This window comes from Phoca vitulina, unplaced genomic scaffold (assembly GCF_004348235.1).
Source record: "Phoca vitulina isolate PV1807 unplaced genomic scaffold, GSC_HSeal_1.0 scaffold26, whole genome shotgun sequence".
Lineage (NCBI taxonomy): Eukaryota > Metazoa > Chordata > Mammalia > Carnivora > Phocidae > Phoca > Phoca vitulina.
In genome coordinates, this window is record NW_022589729.1 from 9,516,480 (window position 1) to 9,530,833 (window position 14,354).

The following is a 14,354-nucleotide window of genomic DNA, read 5'->3' on the forward strand; positions in this document are numbered from 1 at the left end:
ATATAAAGTGACTTTGTAGAACTTTGATTGCTGGTGAATACCTTTCCCAGAATCAAGTCAGACACTCCAAAGCTGAGAACTAAGCTTTGCATTGATCAATAGGGACATTGCTGTATGAAGTGTTCCTCTTTCTCTAATTCTCTCATTTGCTCACTTTCTTTCTTTCCCAACCCCCTGTTACCACCTGTTTGCTGTGTTCATAAACCCCACATCTGCCTGGTCTAGGGTGTCCTAAAATTAAGGTCAACATTACATTATTTCCTAAATATGAAATCAAATTATTGACTTAACTTGTATAACAGACTGGTTCATCATGATGAAGAAACTAAACTACAAACTACAGATTTAATAGAAACACTTCATTCAAATCTTTTAAAACTTGTTATAACACTTTTAAGACTAGTGGCAGATGAAATCTCATTAGTTCAGAAGGCAATATTCTGGCTACTACTATAAAACCAGTTTTTGCATAAACATCTGTTTCTGCAGCTATGATGGGTCTAAACCAGGGCTAAACATTATAATTGTTACCACCTAGAATAGGTGATGGTGTGGTGTTCATGTGAATCATTAGGACGTTTGCAATAAATAGGTAGTGAGAGCTATTGCCTATTTCTTTTATTTTAATGGCACATAAAATTAATTGCTTGAAAAAATTTTTTCAAAGTACATATTTCTTGATATCTACCAACTCCTACAGACATAATCCAAAAGGGTTTTGTGGGCTGTGTCAAGGATATGTATTTTATGAAGAAGTATAACCCCTTTGCTATTTGGGAGCCTCTGGTCTGGCAGAGTGCTGAAGAACAAATCAACGTGTATAACAGCTGGGAGGGATGCCCCACTTCATTACAAGACGGAGCCCAGTTCCTAGGAACAGGTAAGCTTCTAAAATAGACACCAGTGGTTGCTTAGCGTGTATGTTCTATCCTTTGCAAAATGTAATCTACCTTGTCCAATTACTTTGACCTCACATGAACCTAATATCACAGAAATACCTAGTTATGCCATGATATACATAAATATATTTCAAAGTCTGAATGTGTAATAGAAGTTGTAAGACTCATATGTTCATGTGTCAGATCTCTGTTAGCCCAGCAGTTCACATATGGTAGGGTCAAAAATATCTTTTTGGTAAGTCAATTGTTTTACTTAGAATGTGGTTTTACTTAGAAAGATGTTTCGAGAGCATTTTATTGACCAGGTTAATCAACAAATATCTATTTATCCCATTATACAGACAGTATTCTCAGGACAAAAATTTCAGCTATGTAATGGGATGAGTAGGTCATTAAGGGAGATCTGGAAGATGTCACCACCATTACTTCCATTGTTTTGAAGGCTGCTGTAAAGGCAAGGGGCAGTGTCCCTGGCAGACATCCTGCCTGGCAAGTATCCAGGGTGAGGGGGTGGTAGGGAGTACGGTGGCTTGGTGGATAGTACTTCTTCAAATGCAAGCCCACCGCTGCCTCCTACATTTATAACAAAGCTGGTTACTTATTACGTTGCTTAAGCTACCTTCCAAATAGAAAGCTAAATAATATCCTACTCTGTGCACTTTTCCATTGCTCTTTTCTCAACACTGTCATTACTCTGAATTTCTCTTAGTCAATGCAATTTCTTATTGTAAATACTGATAGAAAACAGTAATAGTCTTAATCATATCCATGATTTAGAGAGTAAATTGCTTCCTCTTACAATGTATATCAAGTTCACTCTGCCACTTCTGTACAATTAACAAGGGGGATTTCTTAACATCGATTTGCATTTTTTTTGCAGAGATGTACTCGATGACAGTATATGTCCTAGTCTTTGTACCACCTTTACAGTGCTGGTGGTTATGCTTTGCACATGCTGATATGTACATATTCTTTTCTTTAAAGGGTTCCTGGAACTTCATCCATACGTGTTTCATGGTGGAATGGATTTTGAGATTTCCTTTAAGTTCAGAACTGACCAATTGAATGGATTGCTTCTTTTCATTTACAACAAATATGGACCTGATTTTCTTGCTGTATGTTCATTTATTTAGTTAAATTTACTTGAAAATGTCGGATACAACTTTAAAATCAATAAGCCATGTGTTTATAATATGCTAAATTGGGATTTCTTTTGAAATTCTCTTTTGTTTTCATTTTCTTCCCTAAGTCATCTTTAGTTTTGGAGTCCTGTGAAACATTTTGTGCTTTAGGATCATGATGTTTGAAAATGACTGTTATTCCTGTGAAAATTGAATTTTAGCAAAATAGAGTAGTTATGAGGAATTAAGAAAATCCCATTTAGTTTCCCAATGTTAAAAAAAGTTATTTCCTTCATTATTTTTTGACATAATAGTGTCAAAAAACTATATACAATAAATATATATATATATATATATATATATATATATATATATAAAGATTTATTTATTTTAGAGAGAGAGTGTGTGTGCACAAGTGGGAGAAGAGGCAGAGGGAGAGAATTTTCAAACAAACTTCCAGCTAAGCATGGAGCCCGACAGAGGGCTCGATCTCAGGACCCATGACATCATGTCCTGAGCCAAAACCAAGAGTCAGATGCTTAACTGACTGAGCTACCCAGGTGCCCCTATAATAAATATTTTTCATATTACACACACACACACAAAAACACACACATAATATAAGGTATAAAAGTACAGTGAACACTCATGAACCTACCACCCAACCCAAGAACTAAAAAATCACTTATGGGGTCTTTCCTATCCCATTTCCCTATCTCTCTCTAGAGCTAATATGTAGTCAGAATTTTGTGTTTATTATCCCTTTTAATGTAGTTATGGTCTAAACACCATGTATGAATGCCTAAAAATTCTTGTTTTTGACATTCATAAAAGTTGCATCATGTTCTACCTTTAGGCAATTGTTTTTTTGCACTCGACATTATTTTTGAGTCACTTAATGTTCTCCATATAGGTATACATTTTCATAGTTGTGTAATTTATCTCTTCTCCTGTCAATGACATATTGGTTGTTTCCATGTTTTTGCTATGGCAAACAAAGTTGCTATGAACATTTTTATACATTTCTCTAAATATAGTGGGCAAGTGTAATTTCTTTTACTTGCTTTAATCAGACAGATATCATTGTCAAAAATAAGTATGTGATTAAAATGTTAATTTTTAAAAAGTTATTAAAGAACTTGCATAGAATCAAGGGAAAATCATGAACATCTTGACCTCATTGCTCATATCTAGGCAAATAGGTAATAAAACACATGTCTTGGCGATTTTATGATTCTAAGTTATTTTCAGTTCATTGATTTTGTACATTCCTAGATTATATACTGTCAATTTTGCTGACCAGGTAAGTAGAAATATATCCCTTCACAGTATTTATTAAAATTTCAGCTTATTTAAAGTATTTATTTGTCCTCCTATTTACTGTTGGCCTCCCTTACTGAAATGTAATCTCTCTGAACACAGGGCTTTTGGCTGGCTTCTTTACAGTTCTATCTTCAGTGCCTACCTCTTGCACCTGTTAAGTGTTTGATAAAGATTGTTGGATGAATGAACCTGTAAATGAGTTCATGTTGGGGTGACCCTCACTAAGCATTCTTTAATTGTCTATAAGTGCATAAATTCTGGGGAGGATGCAAAGATATTTTCATTTGGCCTTTCCTCTTAAGGACCACTTGCCACTATTGGAGGGTCACACATCTTGCTGCAGCCCTCTCCAAACTTCCATCTTCCTCCATTCATTGACTTTGGGAATATAATACATTTGAATACAACCTCATAAACTTTCAGCTTTCATTCTCTCTTACCGAGTTCACTAAGACATTGAGACCATTGGTTATCAGACCACCTTCTGTTTAACTTACTTCCTCCCTACCTCAGACACCATAATACAGCTTTTCAACCACTTTTCTGTCAATACCCTCAACTTGTATCTTCAGTTTCACAACTCTGGGTCAATCATTCTAGCTCCCTAGCCTTTTCAGTTTCAACAGCCAGTTTACTGACCATCATAGGAGAACCGATAAAAGTATGAAGACTAGTAACACATGGAATTTTGAGGTTTCTGATTCCTTCATTCAACAGTATTTCTTGTTTACAGGATTTGTGCCTAGATTAGATGTGGAACATAAAAGAAAAAGAATGTCAGGACTGGAAAACACCACAACCTGAAGGTCTTCAGATAGTCTCATTCTTAGAATGGAAAGAAACCATCTCCTCACCTTCCAAACTCTCGACCTCTGGCTTTTTTTATGAGCCAAGTCTGGTTTCACTCTCTCCTGACTCAGGAGAACAAATACATAATTACCACTCTTCCAACCAAAGTTAATATTTCTATCTTTACTCTAGATTCTATCCGTTCTCCTGCAAGAGCTTGTGCTACAAATTTTCCCCATTTTGTTAGTTCCAGTGTTCCTTCTTCATTGGCTCTTCTCCCTCAACATCTAAAATGGTTGGGCCTCATTTATTTTAATTTTTTTTCCTTTTGACTTTGAAAATTCTTCCTTTGTACTTCCCTTCCTTTCATAGTCTATTGCATTGAAAGTAATTACTCTGGTTATTTCCCCTTTTATGTTATCATACTTCAGTCCTCAAAACTACTATACATTATGATTCCTACTCCTACCACATTCCACGACAGAACCTGCTAATGTTGCCAGTGATCCCTGCATTTTCTAGTCTAATAGATAATTTTCAGTCCTTATCTTATTTGATCTTCCTCTATCATCTTTTTTTTCTTAAAATATTCTTCCCTACTGATTTTCCAAAATACTAGTTGCTCTTGATTTTCATTAAATCCTTATGGTTTCTCCAAGAAGATCATTGTCAACTTAAGGAATTATATCTACTCTACCTTCCTCTTAAAACGTTGGTCTGGCTGAGGACTCTATACTCTCACCGTTTCTTTTCACTGCTTTTACACTAACTAGATGATCTTATTTATCTTCTCATTAACCTTTTCTATTTTACTGGCCTATCTTTATGTTTGACTGCCTCAAAAAAAAGTTTCTTCTGGATGTTTTGTAGACATCTTAAACTCAGTATATTTAAAATTGGCCTCATTCTTCACTGACAATGATAATATCAAGTCTTTCTTCCCTAATGCTTTCCATATTGTGATGGTGGTAAAACACACCCATGCAAGAAAGAGCATGGGTATCCTTGACTTCCTTTTCATTCATCTAACACATTCAGCTATTTGCCAGGTGCTGCTGAGGTTTTACAAGCTGAATTGCTTTTAAAAATACCTTTTTGTCTGAGTTTTCACTGTCTTCACCATTGTTACCTGTATTTCAATGGTTCTCATAATTTTTCTCACAACCATAGTGATTCCCTAATAGGTTTCTCCAGTTACAGTGCAGCTTTCATTTCCAGTATGAACTTCCTAGGACTGGTAGGGTAAACTTTCAGCACAAGATAATAGTGGAAAGAATATAGTCTTTGGTGTCAGACAGACAAGAGAAATATGTACGTTTTCCGTATCACTCAAAATCCTCCAAAACCTTGCTTCTACATACCTAGTGGGACTCTTTCTAACTCCCCCCACCATAATTTAGTCTTTTTTTCTAAACCTAATTAGCTCGTACATGTCCCCATGCCGCTGAATGTGTTCATCTCTCTGTGTTGAAGGATTCTCCATGAACCTTACATACTTCTAAAAGTCATAATTTCAACCTTTCCCAGTTCTGAGGGAACAAAATATATATCCTTTCTTTGTTGCCATTGCACCCAATTATTCTCTCGGTTATGGTATTACCCCAGATGTTTGCCTCTGCTGTTGGGTGGTGTGATTCTTGGGAACAGTTTTTATCTTATAGCAGCAGATACATGGAACATAGTGGGGGACTCAATATTTATTGAATGAGTAGATACATGACTGCTTATCCAATGTACTTCACAAAAAATGATATTTACATAGAAAAAGTAATAATTTTTATCTGGAATTACTTAATTTCATTTGCCATGATTGATCTCAAATTTTTAAGTATCCTATTTTTGCTGGTTTGAGTTCTAACAAAATAAAAACATAGTAGATAAAATAATTGTCATGTAACATTTTGAAGGGAAACATATGGAGGCATTTCCTTTACCATGAAAATTTGGGTGAAATATATTTGTATTAGAAAATGACACCTCAATCTAAAAGAATACACATAGAAGCAATTACGTTAGTTAGAGATTTAGAATAATAAAACTGAAATATTGAATCAAAATCCATCTTACAAATTTGAAATTGAGTTCACCAACCAGTTAAAATAAGCTTAATCAGGCTTGACATTTCATTTTCTTATTGTCTTGTCATATTTTTCCCCCAAATTAAATTGATATATGAAGTAGTATTTTCTCATTTTCTAAAAACTCAAGTAAAAATAGAGTTATAGTTCAAACTATTCTCTTCAGTCATTCAGTCACTTATGCCAGAGTTTAATCTTTTACCTGTGTTGCACACAAAAAAATAAATAAAGTTTTTGCCTACATTATGTTGTATCACACTGTATAATCATTACTGGGTATGAATTTGTTTGACTCAATACAACATTCTTCATGTCAATTATAAGGTTGCAAAGTACTCCATTATATGTTACTCCAGTCCCGCTTAGAATAAAGTGGAACATTTTTATAGAGTGCTTTCAGGGAAATTTGTTGCTTTTCTTCAAGAAATTGACCTTCTGCTTTCTCCCAAACTGCCATTCTGCAGCCTTTTTATATACCTATTTTCTTTTTTAATGTGAAATACAGATGGAACTGAAGAGTGGAATATTGAGCTTCCGGTTAAATACCAGTCTTTCCTTCACACAAGTGGATCTAAGGCTCGGGCTGTCCTATTGTGATGGAAAGTGGAATAAAGTGATTATTAAAAAGAAAGGTTCCATCATATCAGCAAGCATGAATGAACTGACAGAACGTGTGTCACAGTCCAGAGCCCAGCCACTGATGGTGAATTCCCCCGTCTATGTGGGAGGAACCCCACAGGAGCTGCAGGACTCTTATAAAGACCTGAGTTTGGAACAAGGTAAAGTCCATCTGGAGAAATCCCCAAATAAATACAGCTCTGGTCCTACCGGGTTTTAGTGGTTTTGTGTTTTAAGATATAGCAACAGAGTCAGTTTGGAAGCAATACCTACCCACCCCTTTTTGGAAGCTCTAAAAAAAAATCAGAATGTTTCTTCAAATAGTTTGGTATGTTGCCCTTAAGACTATGCCCTCATGCCTACTTATAATCAATATACTTATTTTAACTTGTCTTCAGCAAATGTAATTTATGTATGTATTTCTTCATGTGTTTTCTGGTTCTTCCAGATACTGATCATTATCTGTATTCACAGATGAAAAACATAAATTAGGTTGGTGTGCACAACTAAGAAAAATGGCATTAAATTCACTGGGATTTTTTTCTGATATAACTGCTAATTGTCTCTGCATTTCCATGGAGCTATCCTATAGCAAAGCACATGAAAGGGTGGGTTTAATTGACTTTTAAACATACTGGTGAAAAATCTATATTTCATTTATTATTAATAACCACAAATGAAATAAAAAGTGCATGAGTGCATGACTTATAACTAAAGCAAGCGTTTAACTCATATAATAAATTTGAACATAATCAGAGAAATTAATTCAAAAAGGCTAACAGTAGCTGAATGTATGCTGTGTGCGGAATTCATTGTTCTGAAAGGTTTACATGAGAATAAGTGGGTCAGCTCTTCATAACAAGCCCCTGTGTTCAGTATTATTATTTAAATCCCCATTTTACAGATGAGGAAACTGAAGAGCAAAGTAACCTGCCCAAGGTCACGTGGCCAGTAAGCAGAGAGCAAGCCTTTCTGTCTCAGGCAGCCTGGTGTCAAAATCCACTCTCCTTATTATAAGCAAGTGTTTTCTTTTAAGGGGAGTTGGCCAGTGTGCCTTTTCTACAAATTGGGGAAAGCACAGAAACTTTAGTTTCTGAAACTTAGTTTGTGACTAAGCATGCTCCCATCTAGAAAATGTTCTCTACATATTTCAAAATCTATGTACCGCGAATGGTTAAAATCTCCATGAAGCAGTCTTTGCCTACTTGGTAAGTACATAAAGATTTAAATGCCTTTGAATAGAAAATATATGGCAAGCTCTAAGGAGACTTTTAGAAGGGTCCTAGTAAGGAGTTAATGAATATCTGGGGTGTAAGACAGTAATGACATTTTCAAGGCACTTAAGATGTAACAGCAGCTAAAAATATTACATTCGTATAAGGGCTTCTCCGGGTTTTCAGGTTTCTGAGGTTAGAAAGAACTTGAAAACCCTTTGTATGAGCAAGATTACTTGATCCTACTTACATCTAGGAAAAAATCCCCTGCATATGTGCAATTATACTTTGGAAAGTACACAAAAACCCATTACTATGATGGGCATAGAGACTTGGCTTTAGCCAAATTTTAACTGTAATTATAAGACGATCATGATAGAAGTTTAACACATCAACATAAACCCAATGAGGATAATTCAATCTGCCCTTTGACTAAGTCTATGATACTGAAAGATATTTTATTTATGGGTAATACTAAATTTTTATCATTGTGGTATCATACATATCAGTGGTTCTCAAGCCACTGATAAAATATTGAAGTATAGTTTTGGGAACATAGTAAGAACTCAATAAAATGAGCTGTCATTATTATTACTATTCAAGATACATTAGAATCTCCTGGAAAGGTTATTAAAAATTCAGATTTTATGACCCTATTCCCTAAGATTCTGACTCAGATGCTTTGAATGATACTAATCTATATAGGTAACTTCACGTTTTATACAGTGATCAGGAGAGTAGTCACCATATGGGGCTGCTGCCTGTATGTAGTAATATGCAATTAAAATTAGTCATGTTCACTTATTGTAATTTTTTTCAATCCACTCTCAAATGGTCTTAAAAATGTTCTGTGCTTCTTAATTAGCACCTTTTTCCAGAGGCTTTACTTTGTGGTCATATTAGTGCTATTTTTTTCGTATCCATTAATGTTGTAATCTTCCTTTGAATCAAATGCAAATTAGCTATCCTCTGTAGTTTGGAAATGCTGGGCAACCTAATTTGCTGAAGATGTGTCACCTCAGATCATGGGCATTTACCTTAGAACTACCACTTGAGACTATCACTTACCTGCAGGTTGGGGGCGATGGGGCTGTGGCTCATGGGATCACAGATTATGCTCTGACCCAAGCCCTGTGGGGAGAAGGCAGGAGTAGGGGCTGGAAGCCAGCCTTCCTACCAGCCAGTGCCCCCATGTTGGGCTGCCTCCACCAGAAAGGCTACTGTCTTTCTGATTTGTCAACTTAGAATTCTGGGCCACCTTTTATTTATTCAGAGGCCTGGGAGTGGGGAGTCATTTTTGATTCTCAAAAGCAAGCAAAGGAGGCATCTCCATTTTTCCCACAGATAGGCCCTTTCCCCTCTTCCTATCCTAACAGCCCATTCAAATTTTGAAGGTAATTGAAGAGTATTTCTGGTGGAAATCATTCTGGTGGTGCAGAGTTGGAAGAATGGTGACTTGATTTGACAAAACTCTCTGTCTGCTTTAAGATAGCACAGTGAGGACCACACACTAGAGCTCAGGATTCTTCACCTCCAAGGCCTGAGGCCGGAGTACCACTTCCTAAGGAGGAATAATATTTAGAAACCTTATCCGATGACTCTCTGGACCTTTTTCTTTATCTCCAGAATGAAGGCAGACTACCTCTGTGGCCTTTCCCAAATTTAAAATTCCATCCCGTGAATTAATTTTTAAGACATTTCTTTTTTTATTTTTAATTCTTAAAATTGTAGTAAAATATACATAAAATTTACCATCTTAGCCATTAAGTGTAGTTCAGTGGCATTAAGTATATTTTGCTGTGCAATCATCATCACCTTCCATCTCCGGAACTCTTTCCATCTTGCACAGCTGAAGCTCTGTGCCCTTTGAACAATAATGGAACTTTCCTTGTAACAGCACTCAGGTGTTTGCCCAAGCTACATCTTCACTGTTTGCATTTTGTTGTTAGGGAAAGTGGGGTACAGAGAAGTTAGGTAACTGAACTCCAAGCCATCGGAAAATTACTGCTGGAAAAGAAATCAGAATTCTTAACTTCTGAATTTTCAAGCAGATGCTTTTATATTGAGCTTCATTGCTTTTATTTCAACTCAGGCAACTTATTGAGTGTCTACTGTGTGTTCAAGATAGATGAGCAGTATTGATCAGTCGGGCCTGAGGGAACGTGAATACGAGCAAAGACATTTTAAAAGGAACTAGGCTGCAACTTAATATGTTAGAAGACATAATAAAACATCATATAAATGCTGAAGAGAACAATATGGTCATTGTTACTATTAGCTTATTTTACTGTTAGGCATTGCATTATGTTTTATTTTCTCTTCCTGCTGATGTGCTTTAATCTTGAAAAGAGCGAAGCATGTGTTTGGGGCCTTTCAAACTTGACGGTATTTTGTTCAGAAAGAGCGTGTGTGTGCACTAGCTCAAACTCAGTCTGTCTCTTCTTTGACAATTTTGTGCAGTGTTCTGGGCAGAGTGCTGCCAACCCTCATTGAGTTGATCTCTGTTTACACAAAATAGCATGTAATTCAGAGCCACGGCTGCTTCCTGGCTGACTGGATGCCCTCTGGCCCTCTAACAAAAGAGCAGTGCATACTCCTCATCCATTTCTTCCACGTTCCCTGGTAAACTTCCCAGAACTCCACTGCACTGTGGTCGTTCTAAAGTCAACTGGGTAGAATACACGTTCTGAAAAACCTCCGGGTGTTGCCATCACCAGAGCTGAATTTGCTCCCTGTCATACTACTGTGAACATAAAACTGGTGACCATTGTGTAGAGTCAAAATTATGGAACTCAGTGAAAATGATGGCGCATAGTAATAGTTCCTCTGTATGCTGATTTAACTGGGACTTAGTTCTATAACTCTGAAATGATTCTAACCGAGTTCATGTCACTATCTCAGGATTCCAGTCTATTTTGAAACTACATTCTCCCTCCTGCTATCTTGCACAATAATCCTCAAAGGGTGTTTTTCCCTCAGTGAGCTTGTTGAATAATTGTACTCCTCCAAATCTTATTTTTAGCACTAAAACAATGACTTACATAGGTGACTGAATTTTCCAGAATTGAGGGACATGTGGCTACCCCTCTACCATAAGGTCTAATTGCCTACATTTTGTTTCATAAGAATAAACAGAATGAGAAAATGTGGGCCTAAAGAAGTATAATAAATACTTTCAATTGCATATAATCCAGCTGAATTATAATGATCACCTTATATATTTTTTCAAGACAACATAAATCTGATACCTCCTCGTGACAACTTAGCCTGGTAAAAAGCAGAAGAAGGCATGAAGGATTTCCCAACTGAGACTCAAAAGTTTAAATATTGTCTCCACAGCAACCCCCACACCTCATCAAAACGTAGTACTGCCGAGGACAGAAATGATTGGTAATTAACGACTCAAGCCTTTTATGTGATATTAATCCCTTACTATTTGCTAGGTTTCGGTGGTTGCATGAAGGATGTTAAATTTGCACGGGGTGCTGTCGGTAACTTGGCATCTGTGTCCAGCAGTGCTGTCAGAGTCAATCTGGATGGATGCCTATCAACTGACAGCGTGGTTAACTGCAGGGGAAATGACTTCATCCTGGTTTACCGGGGAAAAGAGCGGAGTGTTTACGAGAGTGGTCTGCAGCCTTTTACAGGTACTGTGGAGGTGCTCTAAATTAAATGTTACATGTCTCCCACTTGTCGCCTCTTCCCTCCCTGCCAGCCCACTGCTAGTCTATATGAGGAATATTTTAATCTTTCTGCTTCTTATTTCCATTTAAGAATACCTGTATCGAGTGATTGCCTCACACGAAGGAGGTTCTGTATACAGTGATTGGAGCCGGGGCCGTTCAACAGGAGCAGGTAAATAGTATTTCTCTTAAAGTGGATACGTGCACACGCATGCACATGTCTGTGCGTACATGTCTGTACGTGTAAGAAAAAGAGAAGACTGTATTACCCTGAAGCAAGTAGTGGGTTTGTAATCTTAGGGCAGGGCATGCGTTGGTTTGCGAATGTCAATGGCTAAAATGCTGAGGAGGTCGGTGTTTTGATTCCTCATTTATTTAGTAAGTGGTCACTCAGGCTTGATTCTTTCCTCTTCAAATGCAGGGGGAAGGAGGTTCAAGTTGTCTTAAGGATTTGATAGGCCTGTAATGTATCTAAGGACAGGAAGCTTGTACACACTGCATAGAACCCAGGAAGCTAACGTCAGGACTGATTACCATTGGGCAGCGCGGCACCCTCTTGCCTCCCTGCCGCAGGGGGCACATCTGAAACCTGTACCCTGCTCGGAAGCAGATGTGTCTTTTATCACATGGTGGCAGATGTTTGCCATGGTGGTGACTATTAGGATCTTCGAATGACTCTCCCAGGATAGAAATTGCTGATTGGTCTAAATTTCTTCAGTTGAAGGGGAAAAGCACCAGGAGATAGAATGCATTAGATTGAATCTCAGACAGCCGATTTATAAATGCTCTGGACTTCTCACAGTGACCACAGCATCTTTTCACGTGATACCATCGCCAAGAAGACATTCATCATGAAAAGTTTTGTGAATCAGTAGCTTTTTACCATTTGGGGTCAAACGGTCAGGGAGTCAAATACATTTCATAAGACTGCCATGTATGTCTCTCGAAGGAAGTTTATCCATAACAAGTCAGAGTTTGTCTAAAGGTGTGTTTTTCACCAAGATATTCTCTCATTAACCAGGGGCTACTAACACAGACAACTTTTGAGACATCTTCTTGATGTAAGATAAATAAATACTGAGATGGGCTACTAAGAATAATTTTCAAAGCTCTTTGCCTATAGATTTTCCAGAAGAGGACAACCTGACACTTTTCCAGGATGATTTAAATGGTCATCTATTTATAGGCAAGACAATGAGCCGAAAGATCTCTTAAAATCCTTTCCAACTTCAGAGCTTGGAGAAAGCTATGATATAAAATATTCATTTGTTACTGGTGTATCCTCTGCCCCTATTTAGCCTCCTCTACTTTATTAACAAATACACTCTAAAGCCTGCTTTCCGTCTCAGTCAGCAGTGTAAATAGGTGTCTAGAAAGTGCATTGCTTACATAGCTTAATAGGCCCCATTTTGAGTATCACCAAGAAAGTATGCAAATAGAGCTCTGAATTTATAGCAATGATCTGACCACAAAGTCTTATGCCATAAATTCATATTTACAATCTGACCACAACACTGAGCAGCTACATGCTCCCAAGGGTTGGAGAATAATTGCACTATTTAATTATTTTTGAGTCAGTTTTGCTCTGTCCCTTATGAGAAGGCCATCTGTTAGACAGCACTGTACTTTGCCCTGTACCACATTTCAGAACTAATAAAATCAACATCACTCCCGTTGTCCCTTTGCTTGCATCTTGATTGTGTGGCCTGTGGGTTTTCCGTAGGTGCCCATGGTGTTTTAACAGCACAGACAGTGGTTCTCTGCCTCTGTGCTTCTCCCCACCCTCTATGTTCACATTGTTTCCCTTGAAGCTGCCCTATTATATTGGTCTGAACAGTAAAGTCAGAGAAGGAGGATATTTGATGTGGGAAAACCAGAGTGATCCTCCATCGACGGGGCTCAGGAGTCTGCGGGCAGAGAGAGCAGCCTCTCATCCATCATCCTGCCATGGAGTTTCTTGGGTTTTTATCAGTGTTTCCAGAGCAGTCGGCTGTGATGAAGTTGTTACTGATCAGAACTGTAGAAATCTCTAATAAATAGTTAAAGGTTATGGATTTTTAAAATTAGGGGACGCGGCTTGTGAGTGAGGTTTTGCGGCTCCTTCCAACTTCCTCATTTTGTGTTATTGTTTCTGAGATACTCTGAAGGAAATATCTCTGAAAGTGATTTTGTGTAATCTCAAGGGCGCCAGTTCCTCTACCCCCAAAAATGCAATTAGGAATTTATCCTGTATATCATATCTGGTAGAACTTTGCTTTTTCAAAATTAATTTGAAAAACAATTGAATTTGGAAAATTAGATCAGACGTTCAAGTGCAAGACAATCACATTTGTGATATTTTTTGGCTAATACACTGAAGATATAAAAGTGTCAAACCACTATGTATAATAACAGTCTAATTATCTTGCTTCAAAGGGGTACATCATTATATTGTTTGAACCTGTTATCTGCCTACCATCCACCTCCTTCTTTATGAGTGATGTTTAAAACATGTCTGGTACATTAAATGTTTTTGGAAAACCTGGACTAGACTTGAAAGAACATTATGTCGATGGAGTTTTGATGGTTTTGAAATATCGCTTAAACTGAATGGCTCAAGATGTGCAGTCATATTAAATCAATGCTGAAA

At 37.3% G+C, this 14,354-nt stretch overlaps 1 protein-coding gene across 1 annotated transcript in view; it reads left to right on the forward strand.

Annotated features, from left to right (window-relative positions):
* Positions 1-14,354, forward strand: part of USH2A (usherin) — a 682,897-nt gene that overhangs the window by 269,882 nt on the left and 398,661 nt on the right. Inside the window, exons 24-28 of the mRNA XM_032422367.1 lie at positions 701-880; positions 1,884-2,014; positions 6,716-6,989; positions 11,486-11,689; positions 11,817-11,897. Coding sequence (XP_032278258.1) covers positions 701-880; positions 1,884-2,014; positions 6,716-6,989; positions 11,486-11,689; positions 11,817-11,897 — 870 coding nt within the window. The remainder of the gene's footprint in view (positions 1-700; positions 881-1,883; positions 2,015-6,715; positions 6,990-11,485; positions 11,690-11,816; positions 11,898-14,354) is intronic.